This window comes from Eurosta solidaginis, chromosome 1 (assembly GCF_040869045.1).
Source record: "Eurosta solidaginis isolate ZX-2024a chromosome 1, ASM4086904v1, whole genome shotgun sequence".
In the NCBI taxonomy this organism is placed as follows: domain Eukaryota; kingdom Metazoa; phylum Arthropoda; class Insecta; order Diptera; family Tephritidae; genus Eurosta; species Eurosta solidaginis.
This window is the reverse complement of record NC_090319.1, coordinates 352817140-352843850: the sequence shown is the minus strand read 5'-3', so window position 1 is coordinate 352843850 and position 26711 is coordinate 352817140. Positions and strand designations below refer to the sequence as shown.

The 26711-nt window shown below is 37.7% G+C and overlaps 1 protein-coding gene across 1 annotated transcript; it reads right to left on the bottom strand.

Moving 5' to 3' along the window:
• Positions 1-1302: 1302 nt before the first annotated feature.
• LOC137241045 (secreted protein C) lies at positions 1303-9698 on the bottom strand. The gene is made up of 2 exons (XM_067768203.1): positions 9675-9698; positions 1303-3044 (listed from the first exon to the last, which is right to left on the bottom strand). Exons 1-2 carry the CDS (start codon positions 9696-9698, stop codon positions 1389-1391), a joined length of 1680 nt encoding a protein of 559 aa, XP_067624304.1. The 3' UTR covers positions 1303-1388.
• Between the last annotated feature and the right edge of the window lie 17013 nt (positions 9699-26711).

Genomic DNA, 26711 nt, shown 5'->3' with positions numbered 1-26711 from the left:
CTAGGATGAAAATACTGTGCCCCTCGGTGTATAGAATCGACTGCATTGGGAAGTGTATTTGCCAGTTTCAGATTTTTCGTTAAATTAAAATTTTATTATGCGTATCATATTGCACTTCTGCTTCTTCATTGTCAAGATGGGAGTCAGACAGTGAGATCAACTCGAATAATCGTTAATAACACTCCACCACATCATGATTGGCCGTCTAGCTTTTGCAAGGGTAATGAAAATTTGCAGGTTGTTGTTGTTGTTGTTATAGTAATTAAGACACTCCCCGAATGTTATGTGGAGTAATTTTGATGTTGATGATCCTTTGCCGGTTATAGATACGGCACTCTAAGGAAGTAAGCATCATTAAAGGCCTGTGAACATCTTGGAAAGGATTTAATATGACCACATTGAACTTTTTAGACCATACCGCTCCCACAGATAAGTTTCCCATGAGAGCCTTGGCTGCAAAAAAAAACCGGATTTGCCCCGGGTAGGCGAGGTTGAAAATTGGGCGCGCGGGGTAGTACACGAGGGTCGAAGAAACGTTTGACCAATACCCAGGACAACAACAGCCAATACCCAGGACTCGCCTATCTTGGTGCCAATCGATGATGTATGTAAGTGGATATACTACCAACTTGGTGAGGTTGGAGACCTTCTAACGCTTCATCCGTTCTATGAGTTACGGCATCCGGTGGCAATGCAACTTCATATTCGAGTTAAAAAACTCTTCAGCATTTGGATATCAACCATATCCACCACGATGTTACAAAAGGGCCTATCCCACTTGAGGAGAGACAGATTAAGATCCGATGGTACTTCCAGTTAAGTATCCAGTATCCTACTCAGTAGCGGCGGCAAGGAAAAATAAAAATGAAAATATATACGAAAAAGTACCATCTGACCTCCAATTGCCTTTCCCCGTCTTTTCCGTCGAAATACACCCACATCATACTTTTTTAACACCTGAGCCACCCAACTAGTTGAGAGAGCCGTACTTTCACTATAAACTTTACCACAACAAGTATTTTCGAACTACTAATATCCCTTATATAATGGTACTCCGGACACACAAGTTTTTACTGGATCGGATCAGATCTTCGGTTAACTTATACATTGTTGAACTGGGTACTAGGGCTGGTGCTACCGCTGTAAAATCCGGCCTAGTAGCTTATGTGTTGACCTTCATGCAACTCAAGCAAACAATTTCGATAACGACAAGTGTATTAAGATCGTTACTGGATATTTTATATATTTACATTATATCTACTTTTTATGACCTAATAATTGTTCGGATATTGAAATATTTTATGCATAAATAATAACAGTCTTATGAATATAAAGTTTGCAATATTTTTATAAGTAATACACGATATTCGAAACTTCTCTCATCTTCCTTACCACCAGCCACCCTTTTGTACTTTATGTATTTTGTGCAATATTGTCTTAAACACGGGCACCTTGACCGGGAAGGGATGCGGTACCTTAACCGTGACATATTTAACTACTTCAAAAGGTACACGTTTTTCGACTGGCACTGCTACTGGTTTCTCAACTGGATATGGAACTACGCGTTCAACTGGTACTCTAAGCTCTTTTTCAACAGGTACCGGAACATGTTTCGTCACTGGAATATGTATAGGTACTGGCTTACTGACGGGAACTATAACCGCGTGAGATACTGGAATTTGCACGTTTTCACGCACAGGAACATGCACTTTTTTCACAACGGGATAGGGAATATAATTGATGATATCAGGTGCCGAATGGCCACCATCTGATTGATGCTGTTCAGGTAGATAATTACTAGAGTCATCGTATGAATGCGAAGAGCCAGCTTCTTCTTCTTCCAAAGAAGCGCCTTCACCCCCACCATGGTGGCCACCGAACGAGACATCAATATCAGTGCCTAAGCCGGATGATGAGGCTGAATCTGGCCCAGAATGTGAGGATGAGTAACTACTGTCATGTGGAGATGAGTAATACTGTAGTGCACTTGATGTTGGTTGTTGGTGTTGTTGATGTTCATATGTAGCAGCAGCAGAAAGTTCATCGTAACCACCGGAATTATGCCCGTAACGATGCAGAAAATTGCCATCGGAGATTTTATCGTTTATCTGTGGTGTTGAATGTTGAGCTATACCAGAGCCGAATGATGATTTGTATTTACCACCATACGCAGGCAGGAAGCCATTGTGCGTGCCAGCTGTGTGCAAGTTGTATAGTGCCGTAGTAAGTGCATCATTGCCACTAGCAGAGTAATATTTAGTGCCACTACTACTGCTGCTACCACTACTACCAACCCAGCTGCTACCGATGCTGCCACTATTGCTGCCGTGTTGATTGTTTTCCCCAAAAGTATGTCCTGCTGCGCCGGATGCTCCCAATGTGGCGGCGCCATAATCGTTTTCTTGCTGTTCTTCATAAATTGGTATGTGATGTTTTGGTATAACCGCTTTTGTTGTTGCACCACTAACACTACTACCTCCATGTCCCGCTGTGTTCCAACTGCTGCTAGAGCTACCAAATCCGCTAGTAATGTGCCGCAAACCCGAGAGATTTGTGAGATCATTAAGCTTTGCTACTCCAAAGTTGTAATTACGGCCGTTGCCACCATTACCACCATTATGGATATGACGCCATTCACCCCCACCACCGCTGTTGCCACCATAACTGCTACTGCTGCCCCCAACAGCGCTAATATTTATGCCACTATAACTACGACGTGCTGCTTTTCTAGCTACTTCAACTGCTTCGGCTGCCTCTTCTGCTTCTTTTGTTGCCACTGGCTTTGTGGCAGTGGGTGTTGCAATTCCATTATGTTTGCCGCCACTACTGTTACCATTTTGCTTGTAATGAAAGTCATAATAGTATTGTTGTGATGGATATTGTTGTTGTTGTCCCAAATGATTTCCATAGACATGGGCCATGTTTTTGTGGGCACCGCTGCTATGAATTTCACTGGTTTGCCCCGCAGCCGTTGATGAAGTTTGTGTTGTTGCACCATTGCAGATAATTGACAATAATGTTGCTGTTGCTACAAAAAGCAGTTGCTGCAGGCAAGCGGTTGCATGAAGAGGCGTTTAATTTGAAGAAAAAGTGTGGCAGCATACGGAGATATGAAAAAATAAGAGGAAGTTAAAATTAAGTGAGTGCATTGAGTAAATTTTTGAAGTAAACAATATGTACACCATTTGTACCCTGAGCAGGGTTGCTCAAAGTAAAACATGAACTGCAAGAAATTAAATTGGAAAAGTTTTGTTATATAAGCCTAAGATTTAATAATATCAAAATATTTAAATAACTTTACCGAATTTACTGGTTAGTTGGACCCAATTTCGATTGGTATTTTAAATGATAGATGTTTAGGTAGTATAATAAATATCACAAAATGTTCGTCCTAGAGGCCGAACAGATCGATGTATTTAGAAAATTTGCGATCAATCATTCAAAGAATTCCCATTGAGTTGCAAACTTGAAAGAAGAAGATAACAAATTTTTAGCACTTCCCTTATAAAAATGGATCAAAGCGCATTATGAACACAGACATAATTTTGATAAATTGGGAGATATTTTGTAATTAAAAAACGCCTATTTTTTATTAAAAATATTTTGGAGTTGTTCTTCTGTCCGGACTCTTGCAGGATATGGTATAGATGTTGTTTGACATGTAGACATATCTGTCATACAGGAGGTACGATAGAAAGGGCAAGGAAAAATGCCAACCTCAACTTCCCGTGACGTAGCCTGTTTCTTTAGCATCTGAGGCTCTGGCGACCTCAAGTTCTTCATGGAACTAGGAGGTGGGGGTGGAATGTACTAAAAAGCAATGTGGGCATATTAAATCGTTCTAAAGATGAACGGGCTTGTACCCCAACAACCATATTGCCCATGAGAAACAATGCAGAATTTGAAACCACGCTATTGTTTCAGGTAGTTTGGAAGAGGTGTCGGTCCTTTGAATAGACCTCTCCTCCATATTACCATATTACTTAGAACCAAAGCAGCTCCACCCAATCATCCCTGCTGCGGATGTTTACCAATATGTGCACCAACAAATACGGTACGGTATATCTTCCAGATTGAAACGTAAGTATGCTCTGCGATCACGGCAAGGGCGATAGCTACCACAGAATCAACTCTTTAATACCACATATCAGGTTTTCTCTACCCTTTCGAGCGAAAGACTGAAGCCCGAAGTCAACGAACTAGTTGGACAGTATCAATCCGGTTTCAGATTTAATAAATCGACCGTCGGCAAGCGCCCCTATTGCCCACTCTCAGACTTTACCTCTCAACTTCAGACCAAATAGGATCTGATAAAATTCTAAGTAAAATTTATAGTTTAAGGGGTTGTTTTTACATTTGTTGTATATAACTATTTATTGAGGGGTGATAAATTTAATAAAATGAAGCTGTCCACCGAAAACCCTACCACGTTTCATAAACAAATTTCGAAACTTATGGCAAATGCAGGCAATAAGCCTTTTCTAATTTGTGATGGAAGGACTAATTACTCAAACCAGTCTTTCTTCTCTCCTATAATTCCATAACCGCAGACAAATCGTATACTTCAGAATTCTTTCTAGTATGAATTTGATTGTTCTGTTAATAATTTAAATTTTGTTATGGGTAGCTTTATTTTGAATAAATTGCTTATGGTAAATTATATGACTAATGTAACATTAACCCTTTGTGATTAATTTTCTAAGTTTTAGTTCGTTTAGCTATAAAAATGAGGGTTTTTAGTTTTTTTGAACTACTATTTATTTTTAATTTTTTAGTTCAATGTTGTATGTTTGCAGATTCCCTTGTTTTCCATGTTTGTATGTGAAGAACCTCGACTATTTGACTGATTGATGTCTGCGCCTGGCAAACGTTTGAAGGACAATGAATTGAAGGCATGCACCTGGAACGTCCGCTCCCTGAATGGGATTGGTGCAGATGCCCGGCTGGTTGATGTCCTCGTCAAAGCAAAATCTGACATCACCGCCATCCAAGAAATGCGTTGGACGAAGCAAGGAAGAAAGAAGATCAAAAATTGTGACATATATTGGAGTGGCCATGCGAATAAGCGCAGTTTCGGCGTCGGATTCGTGGTGGGAGAGAGACTTTGTCGCCAAGTGCTGGCGTTCACGCCTGTGGACGAGCGTCTCGCCGCTATTCGAATAAAAGCAAAATTTTTTAATATATCATTCATCTGCGCCCATGCGCCGACAGAGGAGAAAGACGATGAGGTGAAAGACACTTTTTATGAACAATTAGAACGCACATACGAGCGCTGCCCCCGTCATGATATAAAAGTCGTGCTTGGCGACTTTAACGCCAGGGTGGGCAAAGAAGGTGTTTTTGGCCCTACAGTCGGAAAGTTCAGCCTACACAATGAAACTTCTCCTAACGGACTGAGGCTGATTGACTTTGCCGGTGCTCGAAACATGGTCATATCAAGCACGAGGTTCATGCATAAAAAGATACATCAAGCTACATGGCTGTCTCCTGATCGAAATACTCGCAATCAGATCGACCACGTTGTGATAGACGGACGGCATGCCTCCAGTGTTTTAGATGTGCGAACGATCCGAGGACCTAACATCGATTCGGACCATTATCTCGTTGCAGCCAAAATACGCACCCGCCTCAACGCGGCTAAAAACAAGGAACAAAAAACACAAGGAAAGCTAGACGTCGAAAAGCTTCAATCACAACAGACTGCCAATGATTTCGCAACTCGACTCTCACACCTGCTCTCTGAGGGCACAACTCATCCTGAAGGAATACAGGAGCAGTGGGAGCATATCTCCAAAGCACTTCATACTGCCGCCGAGGAAAAAATTGGTTACCGGCGGCCACGAAAAAACAACTGGTATGATGAAGAATGCCGCGTTGCAACCGAAAGAAAAGACGCTGCCTACAGGGCTACGTTAAAAGCGAGCGCGACAAGAGGAGTGTGTGAACGCTATCGTGAGTTGAAAAGGGAAGCGAGACGCCTTTTCAGGAAGAAAAAAGCAGAAGCAGAAAGGCGTGAGTGCGAGGAGCTTGAGCTGCTAGCCACCAGGAATAACGCCCGAAAATTCTACCAAAAAATACGGCGACAGACGGAAGGTTTTAAGACCGGGGCAAACTCCTGTAGGAATGAAAACGGCGACCTTGTAACTGATGTCCAGAGAGTGCTTAGATTATGGAGGGAACACTTCTCTGCTCTCCTAAATGGAGGCAGCAATTCACCGCGCAGAGATGAAGAACCCGATCCCGCAATCGATGATGATGGAATATATGTCCCCCCGCCCGATTATGACGAAGTTAGAATAGCAATAACCAAATTGAAAAACAACAAGGCCGTGGGCGCTGATGGATTGCCTGCGGAGCTATTCAAGTTCGGCGGCGAGGAGTTGGTAAGGCGCATGCAGCAGCTTCTTAGCAAAATATGGGCGGACGAAAGCATGCCCGACGGTTGGAATCTAAGTGTTCTTTGCCCAGTCCACAAGAAGGGGGATACTGCAAAATGCACCAACTATCGTGGAATCAGCCTTCTTAATATCGCATATAAGGTCCTTTCAAGTGTATTGTGCGAAAGATTGAAGCCCACCGTGAACCGGCTGATTGGACCTTATCAGTGCGGCTTCAGACCTGGTAAATCTACCATCGACCAGATTTTCACAATGCGCCAAATCTTGGAAAAAACCCGTGAAAAGAGAATCGACACACATCACCTCTTCGTCGACTTTAAAGCCGCCTTCGACAGCACGAAAAGGAGCTGCCTATATGCCGCTATGTCTGAATTTGGTTTCCCCGCAAAACTTATACGGCTGTGCAAAATGACGTTGAGCAACACCATCAGCTCAGTCAGAATTGGGAAGGACCTCTCCGAGCCGTTCGAAACTAAACGAGGTTTCAGACAGGGTGACCCCCTATCGTGCGATTTCTTTAATTTGATGCTGGAGAAAATTATACTAGCTGCAGAACTTAACCGCACTGGAACAATATACTATAAAAGCGTGCAATTACTGGCATATGCTGATGACATTGATATCATCGGCCTAAACACCCGCGCTGTTAGTTCTGCTTACTCCAAGCTGGAAAAAGAAGCGGTAAAGATGGGTTTGATGGTGAATGAGGACAAAACGAAGTACCTGCTGTCATCGAGCAAAGAGTCAGCGCATATGCGCCTTGGCAACCACGCTACTGTTGGCAGCCATAATTTCGAAATAGTAAAAGACTTCGTTTATTTGGGAACCAGCATCAACATTAGCAACAACATCAGCACTGAAATCCAGCGAAGAATCAATCTTGCCAATAAATGCTACTTTGGACTAGGTAGGCAATTGAAAAGTAAAGTCCTCTCTCGGCGAACGAAAATCATACTCTACAAGTCACTTATCGTACCCGTCCTGCTATATGGGGCAGAAGCATGGACCATGACAACAGCAGATGAAGCGGCTTTGGGAGTGTTCGAGAGAAAAGTTCTTCGAAAGATTTATGGACCTCTACGCGTTGGCGATGGCGAGTACCGAAGAAGATTTAATGATGAGCTGTACGAGCTATACGCAGACATCAACATAGTCCAGCGAATTAAAACGCAGCGGCTGCGCTGGCTAGGCCATGTTATGCGAATGAAAGATGATGCTCCGGCCAAGAAAGTGTTTCTATCGGAACCCGCCTATGGAAGCAGAGGTAGAGGGCGGCCCCCACTCCGTTGGAAGGACCAGGTGGAAAACGATTTAAACTCCCTTGGTGTGACCAATTGGCGCCGGTTGGCGGAGCGAAGGAGCGACTGGCGCGCCTTGTTGGACGGCCATAACCGTTTAGACGGTTAAGCGCCAATTAAGTAAGTAAGTAAGTATGTCTGCGCCTAAAGAAAATTTGGATTAAAAAATTCCGCGGCGCTAATTTTCCTATATTTTATTTGACTCCACTCTACCATTAAATTTTTGCATTGTCATCGGTATTGATATGTGTGCAAGGTTTGAATTTAACTTATGGCTATTCGAAGTGGAAATTAGCTAAATTGACTTTATGTCCCTTGACTTTATATAACCCTACGATCAAATTATTGCATTGTTATCGGTCCCTGATCTGTGTGCAAATTTGTCATTGACATCATGGCCATTGTAAAAAATTGTAATGGACCTTATGTCACCTCAATCAAACATCAAACTATTGAATTGGCATCGGTCCTCGATACGTGCGGAAAGTTTTAATTGTCCTTATGGTCATTTGAAGTGGTCATAAGGTAAATTTACCGTATGTCCGTTGACCTTAAGTCACCTGCGCATCAAATTATTTCATTGCCGTCGGTCCTTGATACGTGTGCAAACTAATCAAACTTTGAAAATTGATGAAAACTATGCTCAAGCGTTCCATTTGAATTTTGGCATAATCACATGGTCAAACGGAAATTTCCTAACTGGTCACTACACCAAATTTTGAAGGGCCATAAAATCTATTGGCCCTTTGGCCACTTTAAATGACCAATTTATCTTATGACAAATTCAAATGGCCATAAGGTAAATTGGCCTTATGAACATTTTTAAATTATTGGATTGTCATCGGCCCTTGATACGCATGTAAAGTTTGAATCGACCTTATGGTCATTTGATGTGGCTACAATGTAAATTGGCCTTATGTTCGTTGACCTTAAGTCCCCCACTATCAAATAATTGCATTGTCATCGGTCCTTGATACGTATGCAAAGTTTCAAATTAATCAAACTTCTGGAATTTGGTGAAAATTATGCTCAAAAATTCTGTTACATAAACACATACATCCATACATATGTATGAATATAAATACATATGTATATACATGCATACATTCATTCATTAATACATACAGCCCAAGCTAATAAAAGCGAGTTTAAAAGGGGCGCGCATTTTTAAATCTTTTTAATTCTTCTTCTTTGCTCCATCTATATCAAAACCGAATCCATTCTGGGTCCAGATAAGCTAGTATACCGAGTTTCGTATAATTATGTCAATGTTTACTTCAGGCATGCTTAACCAACGAACCGATATCATTTCGTTACGATAATCAACGTTAATAAACGAAACAAAGTCAAAATAACGTTAATTTAACGTTCTTAACGTTAATAAACGAAACAAAATGACTTTGATTCGTTTATTAACGTTGATTATCGTAACGAAATGATATCGGTTCGTTGGTTAAGCATGCCTGGTTTACTTAAGGTATCGTGTTAACGGATGGAAGAACATGGCACAAACAAGTCCTATTCGATGCTGATAATTTTTATATAGTCTCTAATCTATCGTGATCTCTTTATGTCATTACACGCACAACCGTTATCTAATCAAAGTTATATTATAGTACAAATGCACGCTGGGTATAAAAATGTTCCTAAGTATTTTGATGTCTCGACACTTTGGCAAGTTAGACCCGCCCACTACCTCTACAATGTAGAGTCAACATGGTTACTGCAAGCCATTATTGTTTATCAGATTTCTTCAGAATACACACACAAACCACTTTTTATTGCTAATCTATTGCAGTTGCGTAGGAATTTTCAATTTGTTATCTGATCTTTCTACTTGAAATATTGTTCTATGTTTTTATTAAACACAGCAATCTTTAAACGCCACTTTCAATAAACTTTCGAACTTCATAATATTCGTTTTTTTCCTAGGCACTTCATAAAGTAGTCAGAGCTCCTTCAGCTTCGTGGAACTCACCAAGCTTGCAGCAGGCTTTGCCATATTTAATTCTTATTTGTCACCTCGCTTAGACTTTTCGTTATCCTTGCGCACCGTTAGTATCCTAATCGTATTTCCTTGCAGCTCCTTCAGTTATTTTCACTTGCACCAAAAGCGACCTTGACGACGATTGAATAATACAGCGAATGTGCATAAATACAAAACTGCATAACATTTTATATCATTTCCTCTTGTTCGAACGCCAAAATGCAACAAATGCAGTCAATGCCGAATAACATAAAATTGGAGTAGCGCTCCAGCGCGACATTAAGGTAAATTTGGATTATCTAGTGCTTAGTGCTATGCAGTTCACTAACGGATGGTCGATTTGAAAAATTATTGCACAATTTCTGTTATTTTTTCTGCAATAAAACTCGCTGGCATAGAAAGGCAATCAGGTGAACAAGGCAACACACAAAGCGATACATATTTCGAAAAGGAGGACAAATTTAGTTTTGGAAGGAAAAGTGTGTTGGTTGGTAGCAGGAAATGGTCTTAAGATAACAAAACATACCCATAGAGAAAGAGAATAAGTAGTTGTACTTGAAAATGTAAAAGTACGGTTGTAAGTTGTTTTTGTTGCATAAAGTCATAATTTTGAAAGGAAAATTAAAAGCGAAAGGAAGTTTATTGGACAGGGTTGTCGATAACGTAGGGGTGCGCAAAACTAGTAGAACACGCAATGTTAGTTTTCTTTTTTTAGGACGAAAATAATATATTTTAACAGAAATTGCTCATTGTATATTGTGAAAAGGTGGTCAAAAGAGTTTTTTAGCCACACCTACGTTACGGAAACCGTCTTCACAACATTGGTTAGACCAATTTAGAGTATGGCTCAATAGTCTAGAATGAACTTTAGTGTTCCATGTCGTACTACGAGATACTAAAAACCTATTTTTATAAAACAATGCAGAACGAATTTCGAACTTAACGGACCAAGATTATAACTCTCACTCAAACACATTTGATATGTCGGACTCCCTTTTTTCTATAAAAAAGTCTGATCTCTCTTTATCGTTAATGATGTATATGGTTGCTTCTATTCTATTAATTTAGTTTTCCCCTCAGCTGATGATATTTATTCTCTGAGCAGTTTTAAATCTCGACGCTTGACCAACCACTGCCCATCAATGACTCGGCAAAAAAAAAAAAAAAAAACAAGTAAGGACGGGACTGTCTTCGGCTGTGCCGAAGGCTTAATACCCTTCATGAATGGGGCTGAATAATAATCTTATCCCGTTCCTAATCTCCAAATAATCGGATGTATAACATAAGAAATATATAGTGAAACGATTTTTAAGACGGCAAAAAACCCCCTTATCTGAAAGATCGGTTGTATGGGATATATATTATATATAGCTCCGATCGAAATGCTTTTTACAGGAAATCTTTTATGATATATTAGAATATATATCACCAAGTTTCATGTTTTTATATTGGAAACTAAGGGAGAAATGGCCAAAAATCTTTCTATCTGAACGATCGGTTGTATGGGATAGGTATATACTATATACATGTAGCTCCGATCAAAGTGATTTTTTCAAAAAATCTTCTATGATATATTAGAATAAATATCACCAAGTTTAACGCTTTTATATTGGAAATTTAGGGAGAAATAGCTAAAAGTCTTTCTATCGGAACGATCGGTTGTATGGGATATATATTATATATATCTCCGATCGAAATGATTTTTTCATGAAATCTTCTTGATAATTTAGAATAAATATCACCAAGTTTAACGTTTTTATATTGGAAATTAAGGGAGAAATTGCCAAAAATCTTTCTATCTGAATGATCGGTTGTATGGGTTATATACTATATATAGCTCCGATCAAAGTGATTTTTTCAGAAAATCTTCTATGATATATTAAAATATATATCACCGTTTATACTTTCTAAGTTAATGGAGAAATGGCCAAAAATCTTTCTATATGAACGATCGGTTGTATGGGATAGGTATATACTATATACATATAGCTCCGATCAAAGCTTTTTTTTTAGAAAAGCTTCTATAATATATTAGAATAAATATCACCAAGTTTAACGCCTTTATATTGGAAATTAAGGGACAAATGACTAAAAATCTTTCTATCTGAACGATCGGTTGTATGGGATATATATTATATATATCTCCGATCGAAATGATTTTTTCATGAAATCTTCTTGATAATTTAGAATAAATATCACCAAGTTTAACGTTTTTATATTGGATATTAAGGGCGAAATTGCCAAAAATCTTTCTATCTGAACGATCGGTTGTATGGGATATATACTATATATAGCTCCGATCAAAGTGATTTTTTCAGAAAATCTTCTATGATATATTAGAAAATATATCACCGAGTTTCACATTTATACTTTCTAAATTGCGGCAGGAATGACCAAAATCGTATTATCTGAACGATCGGTTGTATGGGAGATATATGTTATTGTGGTCCGATCCTACCGGATCCGGCAAATGTCTAATATAATACAAAAATACATCCTTGTGCCAAATTTCAATGAGATATCTCAAAACGGACATGGCTATATCAACTCAGTTCGTCGCCCTGGTCAATTCGGTATACTTAATTGTGAGTATATCTTCTATATTTCTCAACGTTACAAACATCGGACCAAAGTTAATATACCATTTCATGTTAATGAAACGTATAAAAATATAAATAATAAAATTAATAAATAAAACAAGTAAGGAAGGCTAAGTTCGGGTGTAACCGAACATAACATACTCAGTTGAGAGCTATGGAGACAAAATAAGGAAAATCAATCTGGGGTAACCCTGGAATGTGGTTGTATAACATGTGTATCAAATGAAAGGTATTAAAGAGTATTTTAAGAGAGCGTAGGCCATAGTTCTATGGATGAACGCCATTTAGGGATATCGCCATAAAGGTAGACCAGGGCTGACTCTAGAATTTGTTTGTACGATATGGGTATCAAATGAAAGGTGTTACTGAGCATTTTAAGAGGGAGTGTGCCTTAGGTCTATCGGTGGACGCCTTTTCGAGATGTCCCCATTAAGGTGGACCAGGGGTGATTCTATAATGTGTTTGTACGATATGGGTATCAAATGAAAGCTGTTAATGAGTATTTTGAAAAGGAGTGATCCTTAGTTCCATAGGTGGACGCCGTTTCGAGATATCGCCATAAAGGTGGACCAGGGGTGTCTCTAGAATGTGTTTGTACGATATGTGCATCAAACGAAAGGTGTTACTGAGCATTTTAAGAGGGAGTGGGCATTAGGTCTATAGGTGGACGCCCTTTCGAGATATCGCCATTAGGGTGGGCCAGGGGTGACTCTAGAATGTTTGTACGATATGGGTATCAAACGAAAGGTGTTACTGAGCATTTTAAGAGGGAGTGGGCATTAGGTCTATAGGTGGACGCCTTTTCGAGATATCGCCATTAGGGTGGGCCAGGGGTGACTCTAGAATGTGTTTGTACGATATGGGTACCAAATGAAAGGTGGTAAGGAGTATTTTAAAAGGGAGTAATCCTTAGTTCTATAGGTGGACGCCTTTTCGAGATATCGCCATAAAGGTGGACCAAGGGTGACTCTAGAATGTTTGTACGATATGGGTATCAAACGAAAGGTGTTCCTGAGCATTTTAAGAGGGAGTGGACACTAGGTCTATAGGTGGACGCCTTTTCGAGATATCGCCATTAGGGTGGGCCAAGGGTGACTCTAGAATGTTTGTACGATATGGGTATCAAACGAAAGGTGTTACTGAGCATTTTAAGAGGGAGGGGGCATTAGGTCTATAGGTGGACGCCTTTTCGAGATATCGCCATTAGGGTGGGACAGGGGTGACTCTGGTATGTTTTTGTACGATATGGATATCAAATTAAAGGTATTAATGAGGGTTTTAAAAGCGAGTGGCCCTTAGATGTATATGTGAAGGCGTTCTCGCGATATCGACCAAAATGTGGACCAGATGATCTAATTTATTTATATATGCAATACCACTAACAGTATTCCTGCCAAGATTCCAAGGGCTGTTGATTTCGCCTTGTAGAACTTTTTCATTTTCTTCTACTTAATATGGTAGGTGTCACACCCATTTTACAAAGGTTTTTCCAAAGTTATATTTTGCGTCAATAAACCAATCCAGTTACCATGTTTCATCCCTTTTTTCGTGTTTGGTATAGAATTATGGCATTTTTTTCATTTTTCGTAATTTTCGATATCGATAAAGTGGGCGTGGTTATGGTCAGATTTCGCCCATTTTTTATACCAAGAAAAAGTGAGCTCAGGTAAGTACGTGGGCTAAGTTTAGTAAAGATATATCGGATTTTGCTCAAGTTATTGTGTTAATGGCCGAGCGGAAGGACAGACGGTGGACTGTGTATAAAAACTGGGCGTGGCTTCCACCGAATTCGCCCATTTTCACAGAGAACAGTTACCGTCATAGAATCTATGCTCCTACCAAATTTGAGAAGGATTGGTAAATTTTTGTTCGACTTATGGCAATAAAAGTATTCTAGACAAACTAAATGAAAATGGGCGGAGCCACGCCCATTTTGAAATTTTCTTTTATTTTTGTATTTTGTTGCATCATATCATTACTGGAGTTGAATTTTGACTTAATTTACTAATATACAGTAAAGATATTAAATTTTTTGTTAAAATTTGAATTTTAAAAAATTTTTTTTTAAAAAGTGGGCGTGTTCTTCATCCAATTTTGCTAATTTTTATTTAGCACATATAGAGTATTAGTAGTAACGTTCCTGCTAAATTTCATCATGATATCTTCAACGACTGCCAAATTACAGCTTGCAAAACTTTTAAATTACCTTCTTGTAAAAGTGGGCGGTGCCACGCCCTTTGTCCAAAATCTTACTAATTTTCTATTCTGCGTCATAAGTTCAACCCATCTACCAAGTTTCGTCGCTTTATCTGTCTTTTGTAATGAGTTATCGCACTTTTTCGGTTTTTCGAAATTTTCGATATCGAAAAAGTGGGCGTGGTTATAGTCCGATATCGTTCATTTTAAATAGCGATCTGAGATGAGTGCTCAGGAACCTACATACCAAATTTCATCAAGATACCTCAAAATTTACTCAAGTTATCGTGTTAACGGACGGACGGACGGACGGACGGACGGACGGACATGGCTCAATCAAATTTTTTTTCGATCCTGATTATTTTGATATATGGAAGTCTATATCTATCTCGATTCCTTTATATATGTACAACCAACCGTTATCCAATCAAACTTAATATACTCTGTGAGCTCTGCTCAACTGAGTATAAAAATTATGAACAGGATTAACCTGGTGTCATTGGCCCATTTGAGGGCAGTGCGCTGCCACAACGTTATTATTATTATTATTGCCGGCTTAGTAAACTGGGTTAGTCCCAATATAAAAAAAAGTTGTGAAAGTACGCTCCTTAATTTAAAACTTATGTTGAGATTGTTTCGAATTTTTTTAAATTTTATTTGATCTTTCAAAGTGACCCGAATTGTTTTTTTTTTTTGTGTATATTGGTTATTTGACATCTGATTTTTAGAATTAAGTTGTCAGTAGCTATAAATAAAGCTAAAAATGCTTTAACTTATTTGTTGATTAACTTAAAAAAAGAATTCTTCAGTTTAGGGCGGGGTAATGGATTTTCTAAGCTAATCATGTGAAAACATCTCCTTAGCCCGAAAGGTCATTAAAACCGAAAATTCAGGTTTTCAACGCCAAGATAATGTCGTATCAATTTTAAAAATCAGATGTCAAAAAAAAACAAGACTAAGCTACAATGAAGAAAACCATTTCGACTGTATTTCGAAGGATAAAAAAAAAAAAAAATAAAAATTTTCCGAAAACCCTCAACACAAGCTTCAAATTTAGGAGTAGAATTTTACAAGTTTTTTTTTGCGACTGCATCGCTTTGTAACAAAAAGAAAATCTAACACTTCCTGAAGACAGGTTGCATAATCTTCAACTGAACTGAGCGAATTTTTTACAGCTGGTTCTTTTGGTTATCCGGTGTTTATTTAGCTATACATATTTCAGGAATTGTGGGTGGGAGTATAATTTATATTTTGCAAAAAAATTTGTGGGAAAAAGTGATTATGGAAGTGGAAGTGAGAGTTGGAGTGTGAAGGGAATGCGCGAGGGAGAAGTAGAGTAGATGGAATGTGAGATAGGAGGAATAAAAGGACAGGAATAAGAGGCGTAAATGGAAGATAGAGAAAAAATTACCGCTGTGGTTTGATCCACTTTAGCCAATAAAGTTCCTTTTAACTCGTAATTTTTTTTTATAAGTTTAATATATATTTTTTATTTTGTTCTTTTGTGTCATTGGCTCGTTTTATTGAATTATGTGCAAAGTTTCAAGTTTGTAGTTCGACGGCAGACCTTTTAATCACTGATCGCAAAATAGACCTCTTCCATTCAAGTATTCCTAATACATAAATCTGTGCACCTCATATATATATTCTAATCACTTTGGTTTCTGAAATACGTTTAAAATTTTAAGTCTCTAGCTTACAGGGAAAGTACTTAAAAATCGATCGCAAGATTCCAAGTCAAGAATTTTCTAATTATTTCGGCGCAACCCAGCAGACCTTTTTCCCACTTTGTTACATGGTCTCGTTGCTCTAAAATATGTGTGAAATTTAAGGATTGTTACTCAGTGGTAAATATCCCCTTCTTTTAACGATTATAGTAATACTACAATCGGTGCGTCCCCTAGCGGAACTTTTCGCCAAAGGTATCACTCTCTTCGTCCTCTGAAATACGTTTAAAATTTCAAGCCTAACATTTCCATGAAGTTGCATAAAACTAGATCTAAAGATTCCAAATCTCATTTGAACTTTAATACAATTTCGACTCGTTCATTTCAATGTATTGCATAGCTTCGGTACTTTGTACTATGTGGAACGTTTCAAGTTTGCCGTTTGGTACGAAATTGCTTAATATATTGCCCAGGGTGCCACCTATCGGAATTTTTATTTAATATATTGTCATCGGGTTCTAAGCTAGGTGTGCTGTATTTAAATCGTAACTCAATGTGAAGACTCCATCCGATCCAGATAATTTAATACTACTACAGTTCGCCCAGTGGTTGAAATTCAACCACATAAGCAGTTAAAATAATATATACAATTTTTATTGTTCATACTTAACGATATTTACCTTAGTAAGAAAAAGAGTTATTTAAAAAAGTTAAAATTTTTCTTAATATTAATATATTGCTAAATTTAACAATTTCAATACTGAAGTAAAAGTAATTTGTCATTTTAATATAATAATAGGAACATTCGATGGGTAATATAATGAATAAGTAAGCTCGAAATAGGGAAATTTTATATTGCTCTGGCAGGAAGGGTATGATTTAATGAATCTTCTTCTCGTAAACAAAAGGTAGGAAAAGGAAAGGTAGGGAAAGGAAAGGTAGGGAAAGGAAAGGAAAGGAAAGGAATGGGAGGAAAATCAATGGAAGGGAAATGAAAATAAAAGAAATGAAAGAAAAGAAAAGTAGAGGAATGGAAAGGAAAGGCAAGGAAAGGAAAGTAAAGGAAAGGAAAGGAGAGGAAAGAAAAGGAAAGGAAAAGAAAGGAAGGAAAGGAAAGGAATTAATATGAATGGAAGAGAAATGAAAGTGAAAGAAAGGAAATAAAAAGAAAATTAAAAGAAAGGAAAGGAAAGGAAAATAAAGAAAGAAAGGAAAGGAAAGCAAGGCAATGGACAGGAAAGGAAAGAAAAGGAAAGGAAAGTAAAGGAAAAGAAAAGAAAGGAAGGAAAGGAAAGGAAAGGAAATAACATGAATGGAAGAGAAATGAAAGGAAAAGAAAGGAAATAAAAAGAAAATTAAAAGAAAGGAAAGGAAAGGAAAATAAAGAAAGGAAAGGAAAGTAAAGGAAAGGAAAGGAAAGTAAGGCAAAGGACAGGAAAGGAAAGAAAAGGAAAGGAAAGGAAAGTAAAGGAAAGGAAAGGAAAAGAAAGTAAGGAAAGGAAAGGAATTATTATGAATGGAAGAGAAATGAAAGTAAAAGAAAGGAAATAAAAAGAAAAGTAAAAGAAAGGAAAGGAAAATAAAGAAAGGAAAGGAAAAGAAAGGAAAGTAAAGGAAAGGAAAGGAAAGCAAGGCAAAGACAGGAAAGGAAAGAAAAGGAAAGGAAAGAAATGGAAAGGAAAGGAAAGGAAAGGAAAGGAAAGGAAAGGAAAGGAAAGGATAAAAAAAGAAAGGAAAAAGAAAAGTAGAGGAATGGAAAGGAAAGGAAAGGAAAGGAAAGGAAAGGAAAGGAAAGGAAAGGAAAAGAAAGGAAGGACTATGAATGGAAGAGAAATGAAAGTAAAAGAAAGGAAATAAAAAGAAAATTAGAGGAAAGGTAAGGAAAGGAAAGGAAAGAAAAGGAATGGAAAAGAAAGGAATGGAGAGGAAAGGAAAAGAAAAGAAAGGAAAGGAAAGGAAAGGAAAGAAAAGGAAAGGCAGGGAAAGGAAAGCAAAGAAAAGAAAACAAAGGAAAGGAAATTAAAAGGATAGAATGGAAAATAAAGGAAATCAAAGGAAAGAAAATAAATAGATTTGATGCATGATCAGCTATGTATTTTTATTTCATTTTTATTGTGTACAAAGCAACTCCTCGGCCATGCTCACGATTCAGCATAGTACACAAAAAGCAAGTACACACACACAGCGTGTCTATAGTATGAATAAGTGCATGTGTAGTGGTGTGACTTTTGTGTTAAATTTTTTATATTAAAATGATTTTTCAAATTTTTTTATTTATGGATAACAGTGCACCTCAAAAATTACTATCAATGCATATATAATTTGTATACCTTAGAATTATAGTTTAGCGGAAAACGTTTCCACATTTTTCCATCTTGTCTATTTATATATAAGATTATTTATAATGGCAATAGCTTTTATTCATTACTTTTGCGTAGCGCTCCATCTAAAGAAGCGAGTTGGCAAGGTGTTAGACTTATGACGTCTTACAGCGAAACATTTCGGGTCTTCCAATTTGGCTAATTTCACACAAGAAAGAATTAATGGATGAATCAAATTCGAAAGGACCTCTAGCCATTGAATATATTAACTTTTTAATGTGCTTCTAACTGCTCTATTTTTTTCCCATAATTAGAATGCAATCAGTGAGATATAATTTAGATGAAATTAAGGCGAAGCATTTCCTTTAGTTTGTTATTGCTCTTTAATAAAATCGAAACTACGTCACTGTTCCTTCCTTCTTTCACCCAAATTAAAAGTGTTACGCGATCACTTTAAATCATAAACCAGTCGAAATGCATAACAGTCAATATGATCTAAATGAAGCCAGATGTTTATATGATCAACAACCAATAGTAACAAGTAAGGAAGGCTAAGTTCGGGTGTAACCGAACATAACATACTCAGTTGAGAGCTATGGAGACAAAATAAGGAAAATCAATCTGGGGTAACCCTGGAATGTGGTTGTATAACATGTGTATCAAATGAAAGGTATTAAAGAGTATTTTAAGAGAGAGTAGGCCATAGTTCTATGGATGAACGCCATTTAGGGATATCGCCATAAAGGTAGACCAGGGCTGACTCTAGAATTTGTTTGTACGATATGGGTATCAAATGAAAGGTGTTACTGAGCATTTTAAGAGGGAGTGGGCCTTAGGTCTATCGGTGGACGCCTTTTCGAGATGTCCCCATTAAGGTGGACCAGGGGTGATTCTATAATGTGTTTGTACGATATGGGTATCAAATGAAAGCTGTTAATGAGTATTTTGAAAAGGAGTGATCCTTAGTTCCATAGGTGGACGCCGTTTCGAGATATCGCCATAAAGGTGGACCAGGGGTGTCTCTAGAATGTGTTTGTACGGGAATCAAATGAAAGGTGTTACTGAGCATTTTAAGAGGGAGTGGGCATTAGGTCTATAGGTGGACGCCTTTTCGAGATATCGCCATTAGGGTGGGCCAGGGGTGACTCTAGAATGTTTGTACGGTATGGGTATCAAACGAAAGGTGTTACTGATCATTTTAAGAGGGAGTGGGCATGAGGTCTATAGGTGGACGCCTTTTCGAGATATCGTCATTAGGGTGGGCCAGGGGTGACTCTAGAATGTGTTTGTACGATATGTGCATCAAACGAAAGGTGTTACTGAGCATTTTAAGAGGGAGGCATTAGGTCTATAGGTGGACGCCCTTTCGAGATATCGCCATTAGGGTGGGCCAGGGGTGACTCTAGAATGTTTGTACGATATGGGTATCAAACGAAAGGTGTTACTGAGCATTTTAAGAGGGAGTGGGCATTAGGTCTATAGGTGGACGCCTTTTCGAGATATCGCCATTAGGGTGGGCCAGGGGTGACTCTAGAATGTGTTTGTACGATATGGGTACCAAATGAAAGGTGGTAAGGAGTATTTTAAAAGGGAGTAATCCTTAGTTCTATAGGTGGACGCCTTTTCGAGATATCGCCATAAAGGTGGACCAAGGGTGACTCTAGAATGTTTGTACGATATGGGTATCAAACGAAAGGTGTTACTGAGCATTTTAAGAGGGAGTGGACACTAGGTCTATAGGTGGACGCGTTTTCGAGATATCGCCATTAGGGTGGGCCAGGGGTGACTCTAGAATGTTTGTACGATATGGGTATCAAACGAAAGGTGTTACTGAGCATTTTAAGAGGGAGGGGGCATTAGGTCTATAGGTGGACGCCTTTTCGAGATATCGCCATTAGGGTGGGACAGGGGTGACTCTGGTATGTTTTTGTACGATATGGATATCAAATTAAAGGTATTAATGAGGGTTTTAAAAGCGAGTGGCCCTTAGATGTATATGTGAAGGCGTTCTCGCGATATCGACCAAAATGTGGACCAGATGATCTAATTTATTTATATATGCAATACCACTAACAGTATTCCTGCCAAGATTCCAAGGGCTGTTGATTTCGCCTTGTAGAACTTTTTCATTTTCTTCTACTTAATATGGTAGGTGTCACACCCATTTTACAAAGGTTTTTCCAAAGTTATATTTTGCGTCAATAAACCAATCCAGTTACCATGTTTCATCCCTTTTTTCGTGTTTGGTATAGAATTATGGCATTTTTTTCATTTTTCGTAATTTTCGATATCGATAAAGTGGGCGTGGTTATGGTCAGATTTCGCCCATTTTATATACCAAGAAAAAGTGAGCTCAGGTAAGTACGTGGGCTAAGTTTAGTAAAGATATATCGGATTTTGCTCAAGTTATTGTGTTAATGGCCGAGCGGAAGGACAGACGGTGGACTGTGTATAAAAACTGGGCGTGGCTTCCACCGAATTCGCCCATTTTCACAGAGAACAGTTAGAATCTATGCTCCTACCAAATTTGAGAAGGATTGGTAAATTTTTGTTCGAATTATGGCAATAAAAGTATTCTAGACAAACTAAATGAAAATGGGCGGAGCCACGCCCATTTTGAAATTTTCTTTTATTTTTGTATTTTGTTGCATCATATCATTACTGGAGTTGAATTTTGACTTAATTTACTAATATACAGTAAAGATATTAAATTTTTTGTTAAAATTTGAATTTAAAAAAATTTTTTTTTAAAAAGTGGGCGTGTTCTTCATCCAATTTTGCTAATTTTTATTTAGCACATATAGAGTATTAGTAGTAACGTTCCTGCTAAATTTCATCATGATATCTTCAACGACTGCCAAATTACAGCTTGCAAAACTTTTAAATTACCTTCTTGTAAAAGTGGGCGGTGCCACGCCCTTTGTCCAAAATCTTACTAATTTTCTATTCTGCGTCATAAGTTCAACCCATCTACCAAGTTTCGTCGCTTTATCTGTCTTTTGTAATGAGTTATCGCACTTTTTCGGTTTTTCGAAATTTTCGATATCGAAAAAGTGGGCGTGGTTATAGTCCGATATCGTTCATTTTAAATAGCGATCTGAGATGAGTGCTCAGGAACCTACATACCAAATTTCATCAAGATACCTCAAAATTTACTCAAGTTATCGTGTTAACGGACGGACATGGCTCAATCAAATTTTTTTTCGATCCTGATTATTTTGATATATGGAAGTCTATATCTATCTCGATTCCTTTATATATGTACAACCAACCGTTATCCAATCAAACTTAATATACTCTGTGAGCTCTGCTCAACTGAGTATAAAAAGCAACAACTTTTATTTACACAGTTAAAATGTAAGGCGCATTTTTCTTTATTTTCGCTGTGGCACATGCCAGCTGGAAAAGCGAGTACAGAAGTTCAAAGTCAGCACAGTTGCAAAACAACCAAAGTAAAGCGAAGTAAATAACGCTATTGCAACAAATGGTAACTCGCTTGCAATAAATACTTACGTACATATCACCACCTTAAAATACGGTTGTCGTTGGAAGTAATACCTGAATTTTTAGCAGACGTTTTTTTATGTATAGCAGCAACAAGTTTGCAGTATTATTCATATATACAGTGGCTCACAGCTTATTTCGTGCAGCTGCAGAACAAAACTGTAAATCTATATAGAAAGGAAACTAGTGACGGTGTCAAAAAAATTCAAATACACAATTTTAATAAAAATATGCTTTTATTCGAATAAATACTTAATTTTCATGTGTTTACACGTTTGTGCTAATTATTTAATAAAAACTAAAATTATGTCAAAAACTAAGGTCACAGCTTATTTCGTTCATTGCGCCCTGCCTTAGAAAAAATTACTTTTTTATTTAGTTTAGCACCTCGTATGACCACCTTTTTCTTAAATAACATCTTTAAGATGATTTTCCATAGATGCAATTAGTTTTCGAGCGACTTCGCGTGGTATCTTATGCCTTATTTCGACAAAAGTAGTTTTTTAATCGCTTATCTTACCAATCCGCTTTTGCCGTGTATCCGATTCCAAAATTCACCAAAAATTTTAAAAGACATTTAAACCGAGAGATATTGGAAGTGGATTCATGAGGTGTAGCGGTTCCATATTACCCATGCCTTTAAAATTCCGGCACAATCTCGTATTTGTGTTAGAGGTATTTGTCTTGGTTATTGCGAAATCGACCACGTACACTAAAATTAGGGGAAATTTGCAACAAATTGCCTTTTCGTAAGGTTAAATAAAATGTTTTGTGTGTTGTGCCATCAAAGAACGTTATTTCGGCAACTCCAGAGGTTGCCAAATAGACCCAAAACCATCTCACTTCCACCTCCATACCATTGAGTTGCCTTCAAATTTTTATTTGTGAGCTCTGAATTGCTGAAGTACTCTATATTGCGTCATAAATATTTTGAATTAAACAAAAAGTGTTATAACACCTATCTCTGTACGACGAAAAAGAAAATAACTTGTAATCCGAAAGCTTTCTATGATTTCGTAAACTCTAAACGTAGGGTAAAAGGGTTTCATTCTGGTATGAAATACCGTGATGATTTCTCTAGCGACGATCAAGATATTGCCAACTTCTTTGCACAAATTTTCAATTCCAACTATTCCCCTGAATTAATTACCTTGTCTAGTGAATACCCGTATCAACTTAAATCAGTTAACGCAATTAATATTCCAGAAATATCTCCTGAGGAGGTTTTTTCACATTTAACGTCTTTGAAGGAATCTTACAAATACGGTCCTGACCTTATTCCCACATGTTTTCTTAAAAACTGCGCTGAAAATATTTATCAGCCCCTAACTGAATTATTCAATATGTCCCTAAAACATGAAGTTTTTCCTGCTGTTTGTAAGGAATCTTTTCTTATAACCCTTCATAAAAACGGCAGTAGGTCATGTGTAGAAAATTATCGAGGAATTGCTAATTGTCTGCCATCCCAAAGGTATTTGAAGCCATTGATACAGCACGGGTTCTGTAAAGGCAAATCTACCATTAACAATTCTAATGGATTTAGAGAAAATCTTCACACCGATCTTCTATACACTGATTTCAGTAAAGCTTTTGATAAAGTTCCTACTCCTTGCTTATCCACAAGCTTGATCGACTTGGCTTCCACCCTTGTCTCACCCAGTGGATCTCTTCGTATCTCTGCGGTAGAACACAAAAAGTAATTCTTAAAAATACTCTTTCAAATGTTACTAATGTTCCTTCTGGCTTCCCACAGGGCAGTCATATCGGTCCAATTCTGTTCTTGCTATTTATTAATGATATCTGTACCGCAATAAAATATTCCAAAATTTTAATGTATGCTGATGATGTAAAACTTTTTAGGTCCTATGCGTCTATTGATGAACGCCCTTTGCTTCAAGCAGATTTAAACTGCTTAGTTGCTTGGTGCAACGCAAACTTAATGCCGCTGAACCTCAATAAATGTACATTCATGTGCCCCTCTCCAAGATAATTTCCAGTAGCCTCTTACGTAATTAATAATTTATGTCTTGCATCAGTAAATTATTTTGTTTACTTGGGAGTCACGTTGGATGCTAAACTTAGTTTCAACCTTCATATTATGGCTATTGCCAATAATGCTGGAGGTGTTCTATTATTCGTGAAGAGATGGTCTAAAGAATTTAGTGACCCTTATGTAACCACAGCCCTGTTTACCACATTAGTTAGACCGATACTACAATACGGATCAATAGTCTGGTATCCGCGATATCAAGTTCATGCAGATAGGCTTGAGTCAATACAGAAGTAATTTTTACTTTTTTCTTTAAGGAATTTTCATTGGGACTCTGCGTATAATGTTCCACCTTATACTAGTCGGTTAAGGCTTATCAATCTTCCAACTCTCTCAAGTCGTAGAGAAATGCTGGGTGTATTATTCATGGCTAAACTACTGAATGGACTGATTTCTAGCCCCTTCTTTTGAACGAAGTAAATTTCAATTTCCCATCACGAGTGTCAAGATTTTACAAACCTCTTCTTTTGAGGCAGTGTAGAACTAACTTCGAATTAAATGAACCTTTTCGATGTTTGTGTCATGATTTTAGCTCTCATTCGAACACGTTTGATATAACAGATTAAACTTTTACTATAAAGAAAACTGTCCTATCCTATCTTAACTCGTAACAAAATAAAAAGAAAAAAAAATAGAAAAAAATTTTATATAAAATTTTCACTTATTTAACAATGTATACTACACTACATTATTTCTAACTGTTATGTATAATATATTATTATTATTAAAAATTTGATTTTAATTGTTTTATTTTAAAGCTTTTAGTCTTAATTGCCTATTATTTCTCATTCTATTTCGTTCATTTAGTGACTCATTATTACAAGGACTCTTTCCTGCAATTTGTTACAATCTAAGTCCTCGAACTCCAAAGTATTTTGATGTCACTTCTACCATATTTGTTCCAAATATGAGCCAAATCGGACCACAAATACGATTTTTTTGAATATCTTGATCCTTGCGCCACTTAGCGGCGATTTTTTCTTATTATTGCATTGTCATCGGGTTCTGAACTATATTCCAAGTTTGAAGCTTGTAGCATATCTCCAAAGTTACTTAAATTTTAATTACAAAATTCGTGTCGGCCGGCCCCTACACAGAGTCAAGCTAAATAAAATGGTTTAAAAAACAAAGTGCAGTGTTAACACTTTTCAGAGTAATATCAAATATAATTTTGGTGTACTGTCAAATTTAGCACCAAAAAGTGGAATGTGAAAAAGTTTAGTGTATTCGTAGAGTATTACACTCTTCAGAGTGGTATCAAAATTTGGTTCAAAACAAATGTTTGAGTCAACGTTATTGCTCGTGCTATTGACTAATGGCAGATTTGAACAGCAACCTGCTGTGGTGTAAACGCCAGTCATCAACCAAGCGCTGACTCTCTTCATTAGGGAGAAGCCAAACTTATGGAGTACGCAGATGTTGTCCAACAATTAGCTCTCTGTTGGATAAGAACCGTCGGGGTGTTCATCCACAGGCATTTGCCCCTGCGATGACGCTTACAAGGAAAATAAACTTCCGAATCAAACCATTCGCATTCATCGTCCGTATTCCGATGTAGGGATATGTACACACTTTGGAAAGAAAACTAGAAATAAATTGCAACTAAAAAAAACCGTAAGGTTGTAAACTAATATTTTTTTATTGGGAGCTATAATATTACAAATGACAACGTAAGTGACATTATCTCAGCGGAGTTTTATGCGTTCTGTTCAGGAACTCAGTAGTAACCACCCTGCAGAAAAAAGATAAAAAAAAATATTGGTGATAATTTAAAGATTAGTTCACATCGAATAGATTTATAATATGAATTTTAGACACGTGCTAATTTATATCCGTTTTTGCACTTTTTTCTGCGGGCTGGAATGAAAAATACCTAATGCTTCATAATAACCGTCAACGCAGCACTCATGTGCCCTCGGACTAAAACCACCCCTTCTGGAACAATCACCCAACCCGGATCGCATTAACTCAGGGTGGTGTTCCATATTTCTCGTTTTATTTTTTAATGCTCTGAGTGTTGTTTCTACGAATGTTGATTTGTTGCTATTCTTGCAAACCATTCAAAATTTTTTCTTTAACATTCGCGACAGTGATTTGGCCGACTCTTCGATCAAGCATTTATTGGTTCTGGGTTCATTACGCAAATTTGAAGAAGTTGTAGTCAGCATCGTCCTCGTCTGCATCGCAGTAAACTTACTTAAGGTCTTCGGCATTTTTCATTCTTTACAGGTATTTTTTGAAGTATCTATGTCAAGAGAACATTTGTGTGACGTAGTGATTTACTTCACGCAAGCTTACGGTGGTCCATGCTTCATTATCTGTGATTATTTTCGCTGTCCATCTGCCTCATTGTGCCTTTTTTGATCGTTCGTGGCACAGCAACATTTTCTCATTGCTCTTTGCTAACGACTTTCATCCGTTCTTGATCAATCTGCTCTTTTTGCCTCCCATAACCTTTTTATTTCTAGCGTTAATCTATCAATGAGGAGCGTTCGGGTATTTACTGGTACGGCAGGGCAGAGGCTACGCTCAGAGCTGCTATGTCCTTGCCCTGAGTTTACGTGAATATGGCGATCTTTGCTTTCTGTTGGACCGATGATGTTTGCCATCAACCTGCTTAGCAACGATACTCGTTTAGATGTTTTCTCATTCTTGTGTTGAATTTGCGCCCAGTATATTTGTCGGGAGTC

Coding starts and splice junctions, on each gene's coding strand:
- LOC137241045 (XM_067768203.1), bottom strand. CDS start 9,698: ATGGCAAAGCCTGCTGCAAGCTTG. Junction 3,045..9,674: donor CAAAGCCTGCTGCAAGCTTG/GTGAGTTCCACG, acceptor GCTTGCCTGCAG/CAACTGCTTTTTGTAGCAAC.